Source organism: Emydura macquarii, unplaced genomic scaffold, assembly GCF_026122565.2.
Source record: "Emydura macquarii macquarii isolate MOO-44397 ecotype Brisbane River unplaced genomic scaffold, CSIRO-AGI_Emac_v2 contig_374, whole genome shotgun sequence".
Classification (NCBI taxonomy): Eukaryota; Metazoa; Chordata; order Testudines; family Chelidae; genus Emydura; species Emydura macquarii.
In genome coordinates this window covers 8199736-8221412 of record NW_027130511.1, presented here as the reverse complement: position 1 = coordinate 8221412, position 21677 = coordinate 8199736, and the positions used below count along the sequence as shown (strand labels likewise).

The 21677-nt window shown below is 46.3% G+C and overlaps 1 protein-coding gene across 2 annotated transcripts in view; it reads left to right on the top strand.

Moving 5' to 3' along the window:
- Window positions 1-21255, top strand: part of VSX2 (visual system homeobox 2) — a 43884-nt gene extending 22629 nt beyond the window's left edge. The window contains exons 4-5 of one of the 2 annotated variants that reach the window (XM_067533431.1): window positions 17014-17194; window positions 18899-21255. In XM_067533431.1, the coding sequence (XP_067389532.1) occupies window positions 17014-17194; window positions 18899-19230 (513 nt within the window). In that variant the 3' untranslated portion in view covers window positions 19231-21255. Of the gene's footprint in view, window positions 1-17013; window positions 17195-18835 lie in introns of both variants that reach the window. The other variant, XM_067533422.1, reaches the window with a different exon arrangement.
- The last annotated feature ends 422 nt before the right edge of the window (window positions 21256-21677 follow it).

Below are 21677 nucleotides of genomic sequence, written 5' to 3'. Positions count from 1 at the left end.
CCAAAGAGCAGAGAGGCAGAGCTGGGCCATATGTTCATGGAGAGAACCCACACAATATGGAAGCGACAGAAAGGTATCTGAGTGCGGATAGACCCCAACAGGGCTGGCCTTAGTTCTTCAGGCACTTCTGATGCAACTAGATTATTCCACTGACCCTTAGGAGATTAGGCTACTTTCTACTCAGCCCTCATACGTTCATTTGTTTCTAGTGGCCCCTCAGGTCAGCTTGACACATGCAGGACAAGACCCTGGGTTTTTTATATGAAGTGTCATCTTTTGTGTTAACATCAAATGGATCTTTGGTTGGGCTGGTCTAGACTTGGATCCGGGTGTATGTTTGAACCGTGTTATCTAAAATGTTGTATCTAGCACATTTGAAAACCAGGCCATGTATTTTAACATGTGTTCTCTGGGCGAGGTGAACCCTGGCTTTCCCTCTCTTTTTTGTTTGTCTCACTTGTGTCATGTCTAAGCCCTTCAGGGCAGGGACTGGGTTTCATTTGTTTTGTTAAGTTCCCAGCATGCTTTAGGTGCTGTAAAACAATCAATAATAACAGTGAAGCTCCAAAAGTGGCAAAATTCTTTCTTAGCCTGATCTCCAGCCCCGGTGAAGTCCCCAGCCTGGGGCTTTCCTGCTTTACCCTCCATGACTTTGAAACTGAGCTCCACCTGCTGTAGCATCCCTGCTGAACACAGCTGCCCCACACGGGGGGAACAGTAAGACAGGGTATATCAGGCAGCCAGACCCACACCCACTTAATGCTCTAAAGAAAATGTCCAAAACCTAGATACACCCATGGACTGGATAGGTAATCAGCAGAGAGTGTGGCATGTTGGTGTGATGCACTCCTGTTGGTTACCCATGGCACGTGTCAAACAAGTACATGGCACTAGTTCAGCCTGGAGATGACCACAGTATGGATCACTGTGGCTAGGTCCACATTTAAGAGGGAAGGGTGCTGTCTCTTGGATAAGTTGGAACATAAGCAGTTCTAGCTACATCTTCTATCCATCAGCAGTGAGGAATCCACCTTAAGGCTGGGAAGACAGACACGTTCTGCTGAGGGCACAGCCATGGCTACACAAACTCGTCTTCCCTCTCAACCAGCAGCACCTCAGTTTTTCCAGGATTGATCTTGAACCAGCTGTTTTCTATCCCTGTTCCTAACTTCCTCAGACACTAGCGCATTAAGATGACAGTTTATGTGCATCATGAGCAGAGCAAGAGTGGGGTGGCATTGATGTATTGATGATATTGTAGCCCACCATGCCTTATAATCTCCCCTGCAACCTAACATATGTGGTGAACAAGGATGAGTTTGGTGGAGTATCACAAGTGAGAGCCCCATCAGTGTGGTGGAATAGAGCCCATCATAACCCGAGGGGTCTATCCAAGAGAAAAGAGTGAAGCCAGCTTACTGTGGCTCCATCTACCCCTGCTAGACCCCATAGGTGGGTCAGCAGGACCACATGCACCAAGTGATTAAAGATGCCACCAGATCTAGCAATATTAGCATGTCCATAGACCTTAATCTTACATTAGCATGTCCACAGTCCATCAGTTTAACCTGCACTGTTTCCATGTCATGTACCAGTCTGAAATCCGCCTGGAAGGGACTAGTGTAGTTAGCCTGCAAGCAACTTTGTCAGTGACATGATGTTGGAGGGAGAGATTTCAGACCAGTCCGTAGTTAGCGAGATCACTAGCACCAAGTGACAGTTTCTCAAACAAAGGCCAGACAATTGCATGTTATAAAGTTGCTCCAAGATTTACCCTCCCCCCGAGAGGTGTGGATGTGGGGCAGAGGCAGAGGCAGATGTTACAAATTGTCGAGACTGGAAGGAAAGCTCTTGTCCTGCAGTGTGGTGGGATCCATCTTCCTAGTGTCCGTGCCGAGCTCCCTTGTGCTGGATATAGGCAAGCAGCAGGGACAATGCTTGTCATGAGTCCAATGATCAGCCATGCAGGCCATGTGCCACCTTTACTACACTCGTTTAACTTCATAGCCCATTTATACCCGCCATAGAAAGTGATGTCACCGTAAATAGTGCCAATAATCTTGACATTACATTTGAATAAACAGCAATAAACTGCTTCCTGATTTATCAACCTGCTGCAACCTCTTCTAGCAGCCTGGAAGTTCACAAGCCAGGCCAAGTCTACCACTCCTGGGCTCATAGGAGGGAGGACCCAGTACCTATCTGAAAGCAGTATCCAAGCTGAGTCTGGGATTGCACCCCTGGCCAGTAATCAAGGCTCGCTAGGAAGTACCTAGATCCAGTCAAGACTTGTACCATTATTATTATATTATTAATTGAGTTATTGAGCATCAACAGCAAGCGTGGTGATGTGCAGAGAGAGAGAGAGAGTCTCTGCCCCAAGGGGCTTGCAGTTTAAAATGGACCCAGACAATGCAGTTGGACACATTTGATGCAGAGGTAGAGGGATCAATATCTCTGCAGTGGAGTTTTCATTTCAATTACTCTCATTTTGGTGGATTATTACTAAACGCTCTGGTGACAGAAGAAGGGTTTTGAATGAGGAGAGGGAAGCGAACGAATTGGTGCCCAAGCTGTGGGAAGCATAAGGGGGAGGATTGTGGAAGAAAAGGCAAAGACAAGAGTGGAAGAGGACGTCAGGAGAAGGATACAAAGGAAGATGTGTTGTCATCAAGAGAAAAGGTAAGAGGAATGAGGGCTGAGATGCTAATGGGGCAGAGTTGTTCAAGGCTTTGAAGGTGAGGACAAGAAGCTCCAACACGATACTCAAGACAGGAAAAATCCTTCACTCAAGGAAGAGCGAAGAGGTTAGGGGAAGGGAATTTGCAGATTTTAGGAGAAGTATTTCACAGATTGGAGGGGGACTGAGCTGGAACAATGGCGAGAAGGAGATTGCAATAGCGGGCCAGCATATTCATATAGGTTTTAGTGATTGGAATTGAAAGACAGGGAGGGGTTTTAGAGATGATATAAAGGAGGAAGTGCCAGGACTTGTCAAGAGCTCAATAAGGGGAGAGAAGGGATCATCAGAAATTAGAGGGTGATTGGGTGACGTTGGTGTTCTCAATGTGATAGATGACGTGAAGCAAGGAAAGAGCTTGGGAAGAGGTATGAGAAATTCAGCTTTTGCCTTGTTTAGTTTGAGATGGTTGCAGGACATCTCAGAGAAGTGCCTGTCAGAGATGTCTGAGTAGACAGGGAGATGTTAGTGATAGAGGTAGATCAAGCAATCGTCAATGTAGCGATGACAGATAAGACTATGGGAGCAGATAAAATCACCCAAGAAAGAGTGTCAAGAGAGAAAAATCATCCAGCAAAGCTCACTAGCTTCTTGGCCATGTTCTCCCGGCCATCAGATATGGTTTATTGTTCCCTGCTATTTCCCTCAATCGGAGACCCCTCCTTTTTAGGAATTGTTCTTTATACAAGGGAACAGGTGTGGTAGCTTGAGAAAACAGCAAGAAGTTTGGGACATGGGTAATATCAGACCCTGAAGAAATGTGTGGTAAACTGGCTGAACATCTGCAGGAAAAGTGGAGATTGGCTATGAATCAGAGGTGGGGAGAGCTAGAGGCCTTCTTAATGTCAGCTATTCATTTCCTCAATCTCAGACTCTCAAACAGCCATATACACTTGCATCCTGGTGACTGTGCAATATATGTGCCCAGAGAGGCATACAGAGAGAGATTTTGTGTGTTCACATGTATGTGTCTCTGTCTGTAGGTGTACATATTTGCTTGTGGCCATCTAGTGGACATTTCAGAATGCACTTGTTTGTTAGAATAGCATTCCATGCTCAATAAAGTTTATTACCTGAAAGAAATACTGAAATATGGTCTCAAAGGTGCTGAGTGAGATTTGGTGTTTGTAAGCCACTCTGTCACAGAAACAGTAAGTAAATTAATCAGCTTCAAGCCTAAACATCCAGGGAAGGGAAATGCCTGGATATGCAGTACGAAACTTTAAAAAGGCAAAAAATGCCCCATTCATCTTCAAGGGATTGGAAGAGATATATGCTTGCATATTGTGTCCCCACCCCCCCACCCCCCACAAAGATCCTGTTGTAATATCCTGTGTTTTGTTTAAGCACATGGACACAGTTAGAAACTCGAAATTTAAAAAAAATATATTTTTATTAATTCTGATTCTCAGCCACATGACTAAGATGAAGGAAATCTCTCTTTAGCAGGCATTGCTTCAGGAGTTCATAGAGTAAACAACTTAATATGATTAATGCAAATAACTAGAGCCCATTCTTCCCATCTCCATTTGCAAAATGAGAGAATCTTTCTGATACAATTTACTCATAGCATCATCAATATTAACAATAGTCATATCAATTGTGATTAATAGAAGAAGGAAATAGACAAGAATAAGTTTGTCAAGATGGTAACAGAAACAATTTTACCCTAGGATCCAGTGTATCATATCTGAGATTTTGCTGTTCTAGGGCAGTGGTCACCCCGTTGCCCGATGAAATAGGTATGTGCACATGCGTGTGCATGCATGAGAGACAGCGAAAGAGAAAGAGAGATGTTGTAAGAGTTGATATTGTGGCTCACAGGTTGTGATATCTACTGGAGATACACGGAATCAGTTTGATGCATCCATCTTTATCAGCTTCTTGTGTCCTATGCTCCGGCAGAGGGAAGAGGTTAGCAGCAAGTTCAGAGAACCCATGCTATTCCGCTCACTAAAGCAAATTACAGTGATCCAGATGATGTTCACATCCATCTTTGGAGAGGATGCCATATGACATCTTGGTGTTTGCCTATTACATAATGATGGCAGGTTTCCAAATGTAATAATCCTCCTGCACCAGCCACAGCAACTCGGTAACTCACACACACCTGGGGACCAGAATACTTGAGCTCTAAAAACACAGGCCTCTGTGACTTGTCCTAAAAGTGAGCTTTCTTAGTTGGTAGCAGTAGCAGATCCCTTTTCTGCTTTCTGACTCTAACCACTAGAGGGAACATGTCTGTCTATCTATTGTACTTATATGGTCTCCATCACCATAGTATCTGAGCATCTTACAATCTGTAATATAATTATCCTCACAACACCAGTAGGAGGTAGGGAAGTGCTATTATCCCCATTACACAGACAGGGAACTGAGGCACAGAGAAACTAAGGGTATGTCTACTTCTCTGCAGGTGTAAATTCCAGCTCAAGGAGACATACCCACACAGGCTCTGATTGAGCTATCATGCTAAAAATAGAAATGGTACAAATGGTGGGAGTGGCTAGCTGCCTGAATATGCATCTGTGTCTTGGACAAGTACATACTCAGGGCAGTTGGCTCCTCCTACTGCTCACACCATCACCACGGCCACACTTCTATTTTTAGCACGCTAGCTCTATCAGAGCTAGTGCAGGTATGCCTCCTTGAGCTGGAATTTAAACCTCCAGCACACACACCGAGCACAGTACGCAGTGACCATCTTCTTGTCACATGAGTACTGCACGGAGAGTAATCTAGCAGATTTGCTGTATTAATGCTTCTGTTCTTGCCTCTTAACCCAGCTAGTTTCTGACTGGGATTCACAGCTTCAGGTATCAGTTGCTGACCTGCAAAGGGCAGTATTACATGTCAGTGCTGGTTTGTCAACAGTAGAGCAGTATGACTTTAGACAGTTAAACAATAAACACCGAGGCTGAACTGTCTTCACCTGGCTTCAGAATCTAACATGTCCCACCATGAGGAGCTGTTGTCCTGCTGTGCAGACAAGAGTGAATTTGTGTTGTTTTCACTAGATCTGTGGAAATGGGCTCAGAAAGCAAGGGAGTGGTTGGGTTCCTGATGAAATTTGGGGCAGTCACACAGGTACAGGTTCTGAAGGCACCAGACATGAAAAGACCATTCCATCTTATATGATGAAGCAGACCTCTTCCCCATCCAGCTAATGCAAGACAGAATGTGGGGCTAATGGAGACCAGTTATGTCTTGCTGAAGGAGGGACAGTTCCCACTAGCACTTAAGCATCAAGACCTTACTCAAGAAATTTTTATTTGGTGTCAGAGATCTTGCCAACTACTGCCCTGTCTCTGCCTTCTCCTCCTTAAGAAAGGGCATTGAGAAACTTCCACACGCAAATTTCTCTAGGACCTTGGCTCGCAGTGGGGCAATATCAAAGGCACCAAGTGCTGTTTGGTATTTCAGACGCCGCAGAGGAATAACAGCAGCAAGCAGCGGCTATTGCAGAAGATGTTCTGGTATGTGGCTGTGGCAAGAGACTGGAAGAAGCAGTAACTGACCATAGTAACGTACTACAGAGAGCCAGAAGAAAAAAGGAGTTTCCTGAATTTGCCAGCTGCTTATTGCTGAGGGTGCATGTCCAGATCCAGAGATGTATGCAATTCTGGCTACGTCTAAGAGCTAGCCAATGTCCAGGCAGTACGTAGTTTGATGGGGTCTGTGAATTCTCTCTCTCAATTTTTGCCCACCTCTACAATGTGCATAAGCCTCTCCATCATCTGTCAGACATGGACACTGCCTGGGAGTGGCAGTCGCAGCATAACAAGCCTCTGAGCAAGTAATAGCAATTGTCATGCAGCAATCAGCACTTGGATACTAGGATGCCAATGAGGATGTAACAATTCAAAGTTGAACGAAGTGAGCCAGGACTAGGTTCAACACTGCCACAGGAAAGACAGCCTGAAGGTCTCAAAGTCTCTTGCCTGTAGGAAGCTGCCATAGGCTCAGATTAAAAAGTAGTGCCAGGCTACAGCGCTCTCATACAGGGGATTTGATCTGCAGGGATGAGGTGTGATCAGTGCTGATTCAGACCAGAAGCCTCAGGGTAACATCTTTCCCTGCAATCCGCCCCTGAATCCTCTCTAGAAGTGCAAAGAGAGGGGCCAGAGGCATGTGCTGATCATGTTGCTGCCTTATTCAAACCCCTTCATTGGCTTCCTCTTGCTTTCCGTGTCAAGTTCAAGCTTTCTGTCTTTAGCCTCAAGCCACTGCATGACTTACATCCACTTACATCTGTGCTCTTATCTCTCCCTCCTCTTCTCACTTGCTGTCTGTGCTCCATCCAAGAGTCTCTCCTTGCACTAACCTCATTGTATCCTCCCACTTTCCTCTTTGCATCTTCTCCCCTGCTTCTCTAATACTTGGGGCTCATCTTTTTTCTCAAATGCTGAACAACCGCCCTTTTCTCATCCAGATCCTTCCTTAAAACAAATGTATTTCAAGAAGCATTTTTATGATGATCTGCCCAAAAGTTAAAAACAACAACAACATGAAAAATCCATTTTCTTTACTATATTGTCTTGGGCCGTTTTGATTATGAGCTTCTTGGGGCAGGCGCCATATTTTCTGTTGTCTCTACAGGTCTGAGCACACATAATGTGTCTAAATGAAATAGAAAGGGATCTGAACATTGCAAACTTCTCTCACGATTAGCATTGTCTCAGGATACTTTGCATTGGTCCAAGAGGGAACCACCAAATTGAGAGCGTTGCAAAAAATCAAAGACATCCTTCAAGTAAACAGAAACAAAATCTTGAGAAATTAACTCTGTATTTTTAATATGCATCAGCAAAGCATCTAGGTGCATACACACAAATGTAAAAAACATCAGGTCTTTCAGAGAGGACTCTACTCTTCTTCTCCCTGTGATGTCTGCCTCTGTACATCAGATCAGTACCTAGCTGAAGATGAAAGATGAGATGAAATACTACAGGCACTGAAAGCCATGTTCCAAGCTGGGTGGTCAGATATAAAAGACAGGGTTCCTGACAGCATTAGGGGATACTTGGTGTATTGTGAGGAACTCAGGATGCAAAAGAGTCTCCTACAAAGGACCCAAAATTGTTCTAGCCAAAGTTATGATCGTGGAGGTGTTGTCAAGAATTTATGCTGGTCACCAGAGGCGATGCCTGGGTCACATGTCCTCCCAGATTTGCTGCTTGGCTGGTACTGAGCATGACCACACAGACTGAGCATGCTCAGTAATGCTGCTGAAGCTGGCTGCCCTCACTTGTCCCCCCCACTATCCACAGGCACAGGTTGTCTCTGCTGGCCCCCGAGGCACAGAGGTGTCTCTGCAAAGTCAGAGATGTTCTTCTGGCCAGGCAGGAACTCGGACAGCAGGTACTGTGAGAGACTGTGCAATGTGTCATGGCTGGCATAACCATGTGAAGGAGCCACTTACACCACAGGATGTGCCCTCAGAGCTTGGAGCAAAACTAGCATGGACAAATAGCGTAAGTTTTTCAGAGCAGTTAACTACCACTTTGATTTCAGGGGAGCTTGAACCTCCCACAGCCACAGCCTCTGCTATGATGGTGGAGTGTTGCAGTGAGCAGTTCAGCCACCTTTGCATTTCTAATATTGTGGCAATTGATAATGGCTCACACGTCACAAAGCCAGCGCTTGTGAAGTGTGGGAGTACAAATACATAACTTCCTTGCCCTATCCCAGTAAGTACACTGGGAAGGCCAAGGTAAGGTCAAGCTTTTATTAGGTGAAAGCAAAGTGTATGTGGTACATATCCATGCAAAGCTATCCTGGCTTGCCATGACGGGAGGCACCAAGAGTAGATCTATACAGCAGCTAATGTCTTGATTAAACCTGGACACTGCTCCCCGTGACCAACAAATTACTACTGATGCAGCTTATGGAAAGAGCTGTAGAACGAAAATATCAGCACCATCCCAAAGCAAAGGCTACTCTGATCAAAGAACCATAGAACTCCCAAAGCTGCAAAGAGGTCAGAGGGAAAGGTGAAGCCCTTTTCATCAGGGAAAGCAAAAGTAGAGACAAAACGCCTGCCTACAATAAGTGGCTTCACATTCATACGTTGTGGTGGCGGCTGAAGAGACATACTTGCATAACAGCAAATTCTACAGGCTTACCAAAAGTGAGGCACCAATAAAAGCAGAGAAAATAGAAATGGTTCCCGTTGTCTTAAAGAAAGGGCTTCTCTTGGCCCTGAGTCAACTGAGAAACTGAGCAAAGGAAAGTGTAGGCTGGATGTCATGAACCAGTTCCCAAGAATGAGATCCTAGTAGACTGTGGACTCATCTCCCAAGCTACATCCCATTACTTGGGCCTTTTAAATCTAGATACATTCCTAGGAATAGACTGCCCTGTCTGACAATGGTGGAATGGATGTGACCTACTAAGGCTTTTCCATCCAAGAGTCTTCCACAGAGTCAGAGAACTGGTAGGTAAGGTCCCCATGTGAAGAAAATATAAGGGGTAAAGGAGTTCTTGAGAGCTGGCAGTTTCTGAAGGAGACAATATTAAAGGCTCATCTGCAGACTGTTCTGATGCAAAGGAAAGATAGGAAGAATAACAAAAGGCCGATATGGATCCAGCAGGAGCTCTTTAACGATCGAGAAAATAAAAAGGAATCCTACAACAAAGGTAACATATGGATGAATTGCTAAGGAGGAACACAAAAGAATAGCACAAGCATGTAGAGACAAAATCAGAAAGGCTAATGCACAAAATGAATTATACCTAGCAAGAGAAATAAAAGCAAAAAAGATGTTCTAGAAATACATTAGGTTTGGCAGATGAAATTCAGTGTTGATAAATGTAAAGTAATGCACATTGGAAAACATAATCCTAACTATATATACAAAATGATGGGCTGTAAATTAGCTGTTACCACTCAAAAAAGAGATTTTGGAGTCATCGTTGATAGTTCTCTGAAAACATCTGTTCAGTGTGCGGTGGCAGTCAAAGAAACTAACAGAATGTTAGGAACCGTTAGGAAAGAGATAGATAATAAAACAGAATATATCATAATGCCACTGTATAAATCCATGGTACACCCACACCTTGAATACTATGTGCAAATCTGGTCACACCATCTCAAAAAATTATATTGGAATTGGCAAAGATTCAGAGAAGGGTAACGGAAATGATTTGGGGTATGGAACAGCTTCCATATGAGGAGAGATTAAAAAGACTGGGACTGTTCATTTTAGAAAAGAGATGACTAAGAGTGGATATGGTGGAGGTCTATAAAATAATTGATGATTTTGAGGAAGTGAATAGGGGAGTATTATTTATAACACAAGAACTTGTGATAAAATTAAATAAGCAACAGGTTTAAAACAAACAAAAGGAAATATGTCTTCACACAATGCACCTTAAATCTATGGAACTCATTGCCAAAAGTAGTGAAGGCCAAAAGTATAACGGTTCAGAAAGAATTAGATAAGTTCATGAAGGATAGGTTCTTCATGACTAAATGGCTATTAGCTGAGATGGTGATGTAACCCCAAACTGCCAGAAGCAGGGACTGGACAACAGACAACTGGACAATATTCACTTGATAAATTGCCCTGTTCCGTTTATTTCCCCTAGGGTGACCAGATAGCAAGGGTGAAAAATCGGGACAGGGGGAGGGGATGATATGCCCCCATATAAGAAAAAGCCCTGAATATCGGGACTGTCCCTATAAAATCAGGATATCTGGTCACCCTCATTTCCCCTGAAGCATCTGGCAGGGTACTGGGCTAGATGGACCATAGGTCTGACCCAGTATGGCTGTTGTTATGTAGGAAGAAAAGGATGAAGGAAGTGTAGGTCCTCTACTTAGGGAAGGAGAGCTAATAACTGATGACATCAAGAAGGCTGAGTGGTTTAATGCTTATTTTGCTCCAGTCTTCACTAAAGAGCTGACCAAAATGATGAGCACATACTCAACACAATTAACATTAACAACAAGGGGACAGAATGCAAGCCAAAATAGGGAAATAGCAGTTTAAAGACTATGTAGATAAGTTAGATGTAGTCAAGTTAGTAGAGGGTGATGAAATTCATCCTAGGGTAATTAAGGAATTAGCTGAAGCAATCTCAGAACCATTAGCAATTATCTTTGAGAACTCATAGAGGACAGGTGAGGGCTGAAAGGACTGGTCAAGGGCAAACATAGTACCTATCTTTAAAAAGGGAGCAAAGATGACCCAGGAAATAATAGACCAGTCAGCCTAACTTCAATACCTGGAAAGATACTGGAACAAATTATTATACAGTCAATTTGTGAGCACCTAGAGGATAAAGGGATTATAAGTAATAACTAGCATGGATGTGTCAGGAACAGATCATGCCAAACCAATATAATTTCCTTCTTTGGCAGGATTAGGATTACTGGCCTAGTGGAGAAGAGGGAAGCAGTAGATGTGATATAGCTTGATTTAGTAAGGCTTTTTGACACAGTTTTACGTGACATTTTCATAAGCAAACCAGAGGAATGTGTTCTAGACAAAATTACTGAGTTTGGGTGCAGCACAACTGGTTGAAAGACCATGCTCAAAGAATAGTTATCAATGTTTCGTTATCAAACCAGGAGGGGGTATCACAAGGGGTCTGTCCTGGGTCCAGTACTATTCAATATTTACATTAATGACTTGGATAATGGAGTGGAGTGTGTGCTTATAAAGTTTGCAGATGACACCAAAATAGGAGGGCGTGCAAGCACTTTGGAGGACATGATTAGAATTCAAAACAATCTTGACAAATTAGAGAATTGGTCTGAAATCAACAAGATGAAATTCAATAAAGACAGGTGTACTACACTTAGAAAGGAAAAATCAATGTGCAAATACAAATTGGGGAATAACTGGCTGAGTGGTCATACTGCTGAAAAGGATCTGGGGGTTATAGTGGATCACAAACTGAAGATGAGTCAACAATATGATGCATTTGTGGAAAAGTCAAATATCATTCTGGTGTATATTAACAAGCATGTTGTATGTAAGGCATGAGAGATAATTGTCCTACTCTGCTAACCACTGGTGAAGCCTCAGCTGGAGTACTGTGTCCTATTCTGGGCACCACACTTTAGGAACGATGTGAATAAATTGGAGAGAGTCCAGAGGAGAGCTACAAAAATGATAAAATGTTTAGAAAACCTGACCTCTGAGGAAAGTTTAAAAAAAACTGGGCATGTCTTGAGAAAAGAAGACTGAGAGGGGAGCTGATGTCTTCAAATATGGTAAGGGCTGTTATAAAGAGGACAGTGATCAGGTGTTCTCCTTTTCCACTGAAGGTAAGACAAAAAGTAATAGACTTCATCTGCAGCAAGGGATATTAAGTTAGATATTAGGGCAGTCTTTCTAACAATAAGCGTAGTTAAATTCTAAAATAGGCTTCTGAGGGATGCTGTGGAATCCTTATCATTGGAGGTTTTTAAGAACAGGTTGGACATACACCTGTTGGGGATGATCTACATGTACTTGGTCTTGCCTAAGTGTAGGGGGCTGGACTTGACCTCTCAAGGTCCTTTCCCACCCTACAATTCTGTGATGCTGTGTGTTGAGGTCTAAGACATAAATTGTGACAGAGATGCTGAGTTTGATTCTGACCTCATTAACACCAGTTTTAAACTCCATTGGTCGCACTGGAGTTCATGCCTGTTTTATGAATGTAAGTGACAGCAGAATCTGGCTCCTGGGGTCAATACTAGAGCTGAGCAAACCTCAGAATTTCCATTCGACATGATACTCTGACATACCAAAATTTCTTTTCATTCCAATTCAAACCGAAAAGTTGAAGTTTCCCATAAAAAATAAAAATCGCAGAAAAATATCTTTTTGGAAATATCAGAACAACCATATCAAAGTGCTTTGTTTCAGATTTATCATTTTGTCGTTCATATTATAATATTTATAATATAATATGACTTTTATATTTATAAATTATAATATAAAATATAATAGTCAAAACAAAGTCAAAATGAGGTGCTTTGATCTTATTGATCTTAAGCACTTTAATAATTTTTCATAAAATTTTTTGACCCAATTGACAGTTTGCATGAAACATTTTGATCTCACTGAAACAGCATTAGCCGATGGAAAACTGTTTGCCAATTAATTGGCAGAGTCTGTGGCTGGTGTTTCTGCCTTTGCTTCTTCTCTTCTGCTGTGAAAAAGATAGTATGTTGAGTTTCAATGCATAGAGCCACCTAGTGACATTACAGATGCAGTTACATGAAAGAGCTGGGAAAACAAGTGGTAGGAGAGAGCTGTATGAGTAATGGTGTGCATTTGACTCAAATGTGAGTGAGAGAAGTTCACAAGACTGTGTCCCGGGGGAGGAGGGAAGGAGCGGAAGCAACAGGAAGAGTGGGGGAGGGAAATGAAGTACTGAGGGGAAAAAGAAAAGGAAAGTGATAAAAACCAAGGGTTGTGGAAGGTAAGACGGTTGTATGTACAAGAGAGCGAGAAGGGTGGGGAAGTGTTAGGGCCTGTCCATAAATTATATAACACATTTTTTGGTGATTTTCAAAACCCATCCTTTGTAACACTTTGTAACCCTGAAACAAACGCTTAAAATTAAGGACCTCCACCCACCCCCTAATGCATTATGTAATTTATGGACAGCCCCTTACGTATAGGAAATGCACTTTAAAAGTCACAATCATTCACTTGCCACATCTATCTCACAGGGGGAAATCTAGGGCCAGCTCAGATGTCACTGTGTGGTAATTGCTGACAAATGCCACGATAATGTTGGTGCTCAGCTGTTGCAGCGCGAGAGCATCTTAGAAATTGTTTGGCTAGCTACAAGGGTGTTACTATTTGCAGTCAGTTTCCCACAGAATTTGCAGTGTCCAATGTATTTCTTATAGGATGTCAAGGGAAGAACATGGGTCTTCTGCAGACAGGGAGATAACTGTATCTATTTATCCAAGGTAAAAATGGCAAGCTCCCTCATTTGGTGTGGGGGTGGGGGTGGAGGGAGACAGTGCCTTTTGATGGCAACCACTGTATGGCTCAGAGGTGGTGTGACCTAGTAATATTCAAACCTGGTCAGTTAGAAAGAACTGGGACTGTTTGCATTGCTGCCTCGGAGTGGGAATTTCCAGTCCCCTCCTGCTTCTTCCCCTTTGTACCAAAGAGGAAGGAGCTACTGTCCTCTGAGTGAAAGGCCTGACACTGCAAAGCTCATGGGAGAAATGAACAAAGCGGTTCCTGAACAAGAATGACTCTACCTCCTAAAGGAGGGGGCAAACGAATGCTGAAGGGCTCTTGCCAAGAGCTCCAGGGGCTTAGAACCGTCAACAGTCCAGAAATAAAATAGCCGCAGAATGAAAATGCAAAGAATAGGGCTTTTAAATGTTCAGAGAAACGATTTACATTATTATTTTATAAGGCAGCCAGTGACTGTGAGCTGCCTGCCTGCATTCCCTACAGTGCCTCCTACTGGCAGAGGCTGGGATTAGAGTGGCTAAGACTTTCACCTGCTATTCCCTGGGGCAGTGGAGCCTAATTAGCAGTCAACATTACCCAGCAGTGTGAATTCATTGTTTCATTTACTATGCCTCTCTCTATATATATTATTCTCACAGCAAAATCACTGACCAAGTGTTATTATTTTATCAACTGCAATTGGTTAATAACATAGTAAAAGCATCCTGATTGGTTAATAATTTAAATTGGTTAATAATTAAATCACAGTGTTTTACTATCACATGCTGCAAAGAGCTGCAGGAGACACTGGGGAGCCTCCGTCTGAGTGTCACAGGACTACAGCAACTCTGGCCTGGGGAGGCTGGGGGCTGAGTAGCTAGCAACTCCCCTACAGTGAGTGCCATAATCCATTGCCTGCTGCCCCCCAGCTGGGGTAGAGAGGGACTGGGGTAACTGCTGGTCCTGCTGTCTCATACCCTACACAGCTCCTGGTAGAACATGCTGGTACCAGTAGGAGCAGCACTAGCTGTCCTGCCAGGCAGGGCAGAAAACATTTTTGGTGCAACTTCTCCCCGCAAGTCCCTGAGCAGAAAAAAGTCAACTCCCCCCCCACCATCACCACCACCAAAAAAAAAATCCAGCCAGCAGTACAGCGCCTCCTGGAAGTTGGTGCCCCTGCTCCCCTGCCCCGGGGCACAGAAATAACTGGTAGCATCCTACTCTGTTCCCAACAATGCCGCCTTCTGAGAAAGACTGGGCATGGAGTAGCTGGGAGCTTCCTCACGGGGGCGCTCTGGCCTCTCCCTCCACAGAGCTCCCCGCTGGGAAAGGCTGGAACTACACTATCTCCATAACCTGGTTTGCTCCCCACAGCCATTGTAGGGTCTGCCCAGCCTCATCCATTTCAAATCAGCATGCGCTTTGACTTATTCTGCTGCGCCAGGGCAACAAACCTGGCAGCTGCCGCCCCCACCTACGATCCAGCCCTCCACCACTAAGTGCTCCCTAGCTGCCTGAGGGGAGCGTCCAGAGTTCAGTCCAGAACTTCTCTCCCCACCCTAACCCTTGGGGATCCCACGTCCCGGCCTTCGGCTGGCAGCTGGAGCAGTGAGCCTGCTCCCCCTGGCTCACTGCAGTGGAGGCATCAGAGGGTTAAGCTGTCAGCTCTGTAATGTTAAACAGGTGTCAAAGGCGCCTCCATATATCTGCAGATTGAAATCAAATTCTTTGCAGTATAAAAAGATAAATTACCCAGGCGATTCCCGCCTCATCCCACTCATCAGGCCAGCGCCAGACGGCAAGCAATTTTTTTTTTTAATGTGCTAACGACCTAATCAAGCAATCAAGTTGGAGAAGATTGCGGAGTGACCCCGAGCATCCATCTGCCAGCGAGACCCCGCCATTCATTTCCATTCCGCCATGTACTTCCCTGGCAAGAAAAAAAAAATTCCTAAACAAATTAACACCCAATTTTCCGTGAGTCTAATTAGTTAAATGAGGAGGTGGTTGGGGTGTCCTCAGGGAGGGAAGGGCTGCCTCGCAGAGAGGCGAATGGTAACTCCGTGGCATTAATTAGCGCGGGTCAATGGTGTGGTTCCCTGGGGACCAGCTGCTTTAATTTCCCGTGATATTTCAGTGCCTGAGGCCCATCGATTCAAACTGAAATTAACTTATTTTTCAATCAGGCCTGGGCTGCCCCTGGGGCTGACTCTTCCTTTGCCGCCTTCTGAATAGACCTCAAGCAATTTTTCATCTAAAGCTGATGCCTCTCCACTGCGGGAAGGGAGGGAATGAAGGGAGGGAGAGGAGCGAGCGAGACAAGAAGAATGGAAATCGGAGCAAGAACACTAATAGATTTCTGCAAGCCCCCACCCTCCCCTAGGAGCCACCCGAGTCTCTGCTCACTGCCCCCTGGGTCACAGCCCAGAGATTATGCTGCCAATTTTCTGAGAAGATGAGGGGGCTTTTCAAATGAGGAATTCAGGGCGAGCTGTGGAGCTGACTCCCCACCCCACACACACCTCAACGCGCACCACTGTGGGCCAGCCCTCCCCACAGACACTGCTGCACACAGCTTCTCTCTGCAGCTCAGCCACCCAGTAAATAATGAAAGAGAAAATCCCAGGCACCAGAGCCAAAAGCCACTAGCGAAAGACACGGCAATGGAAAATTAATTACATCCTGCAGCAAGGGATGGGACTTGCACTGAAGCTTGGCCCCTGCTGTTCCTGCGAGGGTGGGGAAAAAACAGTCTATTGCCGGGGTACCGAGGGGGTGGGGGGAAGGAAAGCCACAGCTGCTCCAGTAGGGGACATATACAGCCCCTCCTGGGGAAGACCTGGTGGGAGATGGACACAGCCACTCAGGGGAGAGGCACAGCTGTTTCTTGGAGATCTCCATGGCTCATAGAAGGGCGCTCCCCAGGCTCTCCCAAAAGATTGAGGAATATTGGCAGAGCTATGTATGAAGAGACCCATCATTGGCATTGCAAGGGAACCTGTGGGGCAGGACTGAGTGGCATCAGCAGAGCTGCAGGTGCAAGCTTGCCCATTGCCTGCCTGCACTGTGCCCTGTCCGTTCAGCACAGTCAGTCTTGTGCTTTCGTCAGGAATAAAGGTGACTAAAGTCTCTCGCAACATTTTTAATAAGTCTCTCTTATTTTGGTTTGTGATTCCTGAGGAGGACATATGTGCTCATTCTCACATGCATGTGCCCTCGCACAAATATCCACAAGCACGCGTTCATGCACACATACACACACACACACAGAGAGAATCCCAGACTAACTAGGGGGCAGCATTCACCTCCACTGACAATTCACTGGGCCTCAGTAAACCGCTATGCTCTTTGCAGGTTTGGTTCCAGAATCGGAGGGCCAAGTGGCGGAAGCGGGAGAAGTGCTGGGGCAGGAGCAGCGTGATGGCGGAATACGGGCTCTACGGCGCAATGGTACGTCACTCAATCCCGCTGCCAGAGTCTATCCTCAAATCCGCCAAGGACGGCATCATGGAGTCCTGCGCCCCTTGGCTACTGGGTAAGAGACTAGCACCCTATCTGGGTGTATTCCAGGGCGTGAGATGGTGAAATAGGTAAACTTACAGTTACACTGGACGTGTTGAGTAAGGGAGGGAATTATCTTGCACTCACACGTTCCCCATAACCCCAGAGCACAGGGACATTGCCTTTTATGTTAGGGACTGACCACAGGGCCCTGGGACATGAGGTGGGGCTGTCAGCCCCTGTGTCCAGACCTGGGGTATCAGTCCTCAGGTCCAGACTCATGAGTTGGGGCTATCAGTTCTAACCCTAGACTCCTGTAGCATGGGGTGGGGGTATCATGCCCTTGGACCAGGGTCCTGTGGCGTGGGTGTCCACCATACTCAAAAGCCATAGCAGGTTAGTTTACCTGCTTACGCAGTAAGAAGTTAGCTGGGTCTGACTCCTGCAGCCCTTGAGGGACTCTGTGTGATCCTTTGCTTGGGGTGGGGGCAGCCAACTTTTTTGTGCCTGTGATGAACCATACGTCCTCTTGATTCCTCTTTTTGGGAGGGAACGACTGGGTATCCTCCCACAGCTCCCTCCAGCTGAAGGCGTTCTAATTCCTGCCTGGCTTCTTCTGGTGGGCCGGGGGCTGTGTAGATATGGAAGTAGCGGATTCCCTTTCACATTCCTGCTCTTTGCTTCCTTTTTTTCTGATTTTTCAGGCTCATTCTGCCAAAAAGCTCATTTCTGGCCTCTTAGAAATGCGCTGCCCTGTCCCCTGTCCTTCTGTCTGTGTGAATTTGTGAGCAAGAGAGGTGGAGGGGTAGGTGGTGTAAGAGGGAGGATAATAGGCAAAGGGACACTTCTCCACAGCCCTGAGAGAAAATCCAGAATCCGCTCCTGCTGTCTGGCTCCAGTAACAGAGTGCTGTATGAGCCCCTCCCCCACCTGCCGCCTCATCTTGTCACTGCTCATTCACTGTTCATCCGCGCCAGGGAGCCCATTCTGTTTGATCCCTTGTGCCCCTGTCCTGCAGCCCCACCCCTAACTTCTAGGACAGGAAATCCCTGCCTCTTCATGATGTTTAGACTGTGCCCCCTGAAATGGCATCAGACTTCAGCACATTTGTCTACTTCTCAGGACTGGCCCTTCAGGAGCACAGAAATCTGTCCCCTTCCACCTCCCTCCTCTCCCTCAGGTGTGGCCCCTCTCAGTTCTGGCCCGTCTCTAGCAGAATACTGGGCCATGATTCACGTACTGCATGCTGGGTAATAACATGAGGGGACCCCATGCTTGTAAAACTAAACTGGCTCTTTAATAAGTGAGCTATTTACAGAGTTGCTGCAACTGCAGCTAGCATTCCAGCCATGTGCACACAAACTGCTTTCTTGGTTCCTCCTCTAAACTCTTTTATCCTGCAACCTGTGCTCCACTCTTCAGGTCCCCTGCCTGTTGCTACGGGTCAGGTTCCTCCCTTATGTTTGGACTGTTCTGAGCACAGAGCTGGCACAAGCTCCCCCCTCTGGTCTGTCCTGGGCTCCCCCTCAGTGCTGGCCTGTCTCTAGTAGAGAACTGGCCTGAATTCCCCCTCATGCAGGGCCCGGCGCAATGGGCTCTCTGTGTGACTGCTGTTTGAAGCAAGGGTTTCTGCTTTTCCTTAATTCTGGCCTCTCTTTATCTTTGCTGTTTTCAGTTCAAGATGGCTTTCCCATGCCCAGGCGCTTTTCTAAACCCGAATACCAACAATTCTTTTTAGGGATGCACAAAAAGTCTCTGGAGGCAGCAGCTGAGGTGGGAAGGAAGCCGGAGGTGGAACGCCAGGCCCTGCCCAAGCTCGACAAGAGCAACAAGGAAGAGAGGGCCCCAGATCCCAAAACCACCATTTCCCAGGAGGAACTGAGAGAGAACAGCATTGCTGCCCTCAGAGCCAAAGCTCAGGAGCATAGCACCAAAGTCCTGGGGACCGTCCCTGGGGAACCCCCCACCCCAGCCAGGAAGCCAGAGAAAGAGGAGGAGGCAGCAGCAGCAGAAGATGAGAGACAAATGGAGAAATCAAACTCAACACAAGAGGAGGAGAAGCAGATCTAAAGGGAAAGAGATGATGGAAACCAGCCCCCCAAAGACTCTGTCTCCTCTGGGGGCTGCAGCCTCCTCTCAGACTGACAGGGCCCCTCCGGCAGCCCCTGCACAGGGAGTGAGGCCCCACATGGTCTCGGTGTATTTCAGGAAGCCACTGGCTCAGGCCAAGTTCTGACTGTCAGGCGTGTCCAGAGACTGTTCCCCTCAGGAGTGTTCCTGCCCCTCATCCTCCCTGCCCTCAGGACTATTCCTGCCACACTGCCCCCTCCTTTCTGGGGGATCAGGAATTACCACCATCTTCTTCTGAGAGGAGACTGCGGCTAACTGAGGCTTTGGGTCCCTCTGTACCAGCTGCAGAACCAGTTTCGGGTCTCTCCTGTCCTGGTTCAACCCACCCAGCCTCAGAGTGAGTCTCTGTCCCAGTCCCGCCCGTTTCCACGTCAAGCGACTCTCTCCCTCTAGTCCCGTCTCACCCATCTCCACCCCCAGAGCAAGTCTATCCCCTGCTGCATTCCCACCTGCCCAGAGCAGCATGAACTCCATCTCCTACAGAACATGCTCCTCCCCCGTGTGTTCATGGCCCCTGGCCATCGGCACCGCTGACCTGCTGCCCTCACAGGGACCATTTTACTCTTTCTCTGGCCTAAGTCGCTGCGGGACAAATCCATGGAAGTGTTTGCGTAAAACAGTGAGTCTATTTAAATGGTGGTTTGTATATTCCATGTGTGTCTTTCCTGACTGAGTGTTGGGGTGTCCTACGGGCACTTTGAGATGGGGAGGGTGGCGTTCTGGACAGCTGATCTTCTTCTCAGTTTTCCAGTACGAAGCCAAGGGGTGGGGAAGAGCAGGGTTAACTTCCAGGAGCTGAGCCCTACAACCTCAGGTAGCCAAGACCCACACCTTCCCTTTGGGGGTCTCCCAAGTCCAACACCTGTCTTCCCCCCGTAGGCATGCTGAAGACTCATAACCCACTCAGGTATCTGATTCCCGCACCCAGCACCACCTTGAACACATATTGCACCTGACATCATGCCTAACAGGTATCCAGGATCTCACGGGTACCCAAGTGTTGCTCCCGGCTTCACCCCTTACTGGTAACTGAGACCCAGCTCCTTCCCTTTGAGATACCTGGCACTTTGCTCAACCCTCCTCAGTCTCTGAGGCCAGGCTCCACCCCAGTGCTGCTCCATGCACTGTATCATGTTTGATCAGCACCTTCCGCTCCCCAGCACAAACTGCTGAGGTTTAATCTTACGGATTAATAACAGAGTCCTCGCTGCAAGCATGCTTTGGGTCCAGGCTGTTCCCACAACGCTGATTGTCCAAATCAGCCTTGGCTACAGGCCCCAGAACAGCAGGGCATCCCAAAAGCCCGGAGCCAGAGGCCTGCAGGCTCTGTCAAATCCCAGTGCAGAGCTGGTCAAACATTAGGGGGGAAAAAGAAAACCTCACTGAATAAACAATGCAATATAAAACAGCAACATTTGCCAGATAATGTATGTATTGAATTATATGCCACCCTCTCTGTCTCTGAGTTTCAAAGGGAGCTTCAGCCACGCAGAGATACACAGGCATGCTCAAATACACTATGAGGTGTACATATGCCCCACCTGAATACACACAGGCCCTGTCACTAACAACCAACAAAGCCCACAACAGACATCACAGCTCCAAGATAACATCCTCCCTCCCATCCTGGTGAGAAGCCACCCGCCATGAAGGCCCTAGGACAGTGACTTACACCTTTCCCTTCTGTCCTGCTTTCAGCTGAGCTGCTTTTCCCCAGAGCTAGTGTTTTTATTCTGTCAAAGGTTGATCCTTCCCTTCCACACAGCCTCTGTTTGTCTTTGTCCCCAATTTGTTTGACGTGTTAGACTATAGCCCATGGTGTGTAAATAATGTACAGACAGTGAGAAAAGAATTTGGTATTGAGGTGTTTGAAGTATGGAACTGTAACAACTTCTAGTCATTCAGAACCTGTGATTTATGTGCCATTTTCTGTAAAGATATTAACAAGAATAAAACTAAACTAAAGACAGCAACAAGCTTGGAGGAATCATCATCTTTTGGTATAATGGGGCCTGGATGGAAGGCAGATGGTCCAGCACTTTGCGTGTATGTGTGGGAATGTGCATGTGTACTTGCATGTGAGTGTGTGTGTGTGTGTGTTCACGCGCATGCACACAAATAAGGGAAGTGTATAATGTTGCCCCCACATCTGTGTGAAAATTGTTTTCATCTGCTCTTAAGACAGCGAGAGGAATAAAATTAAAACATGGAGCAGTCCAAAAATTTGCTTTGTGCCAGAGCCAATGGAACCTAAAAATGTTCAACTTGTATTCTCAACCCACAAGTGACCAGTTCCAAAGGGGTGTCCAGTGTGGCTTAATGCGTTCTCAATGCTGTAATGTGTAGCGAGAGAGAACCCCCCCGCCAGAAGAGACTAGCACATTTCA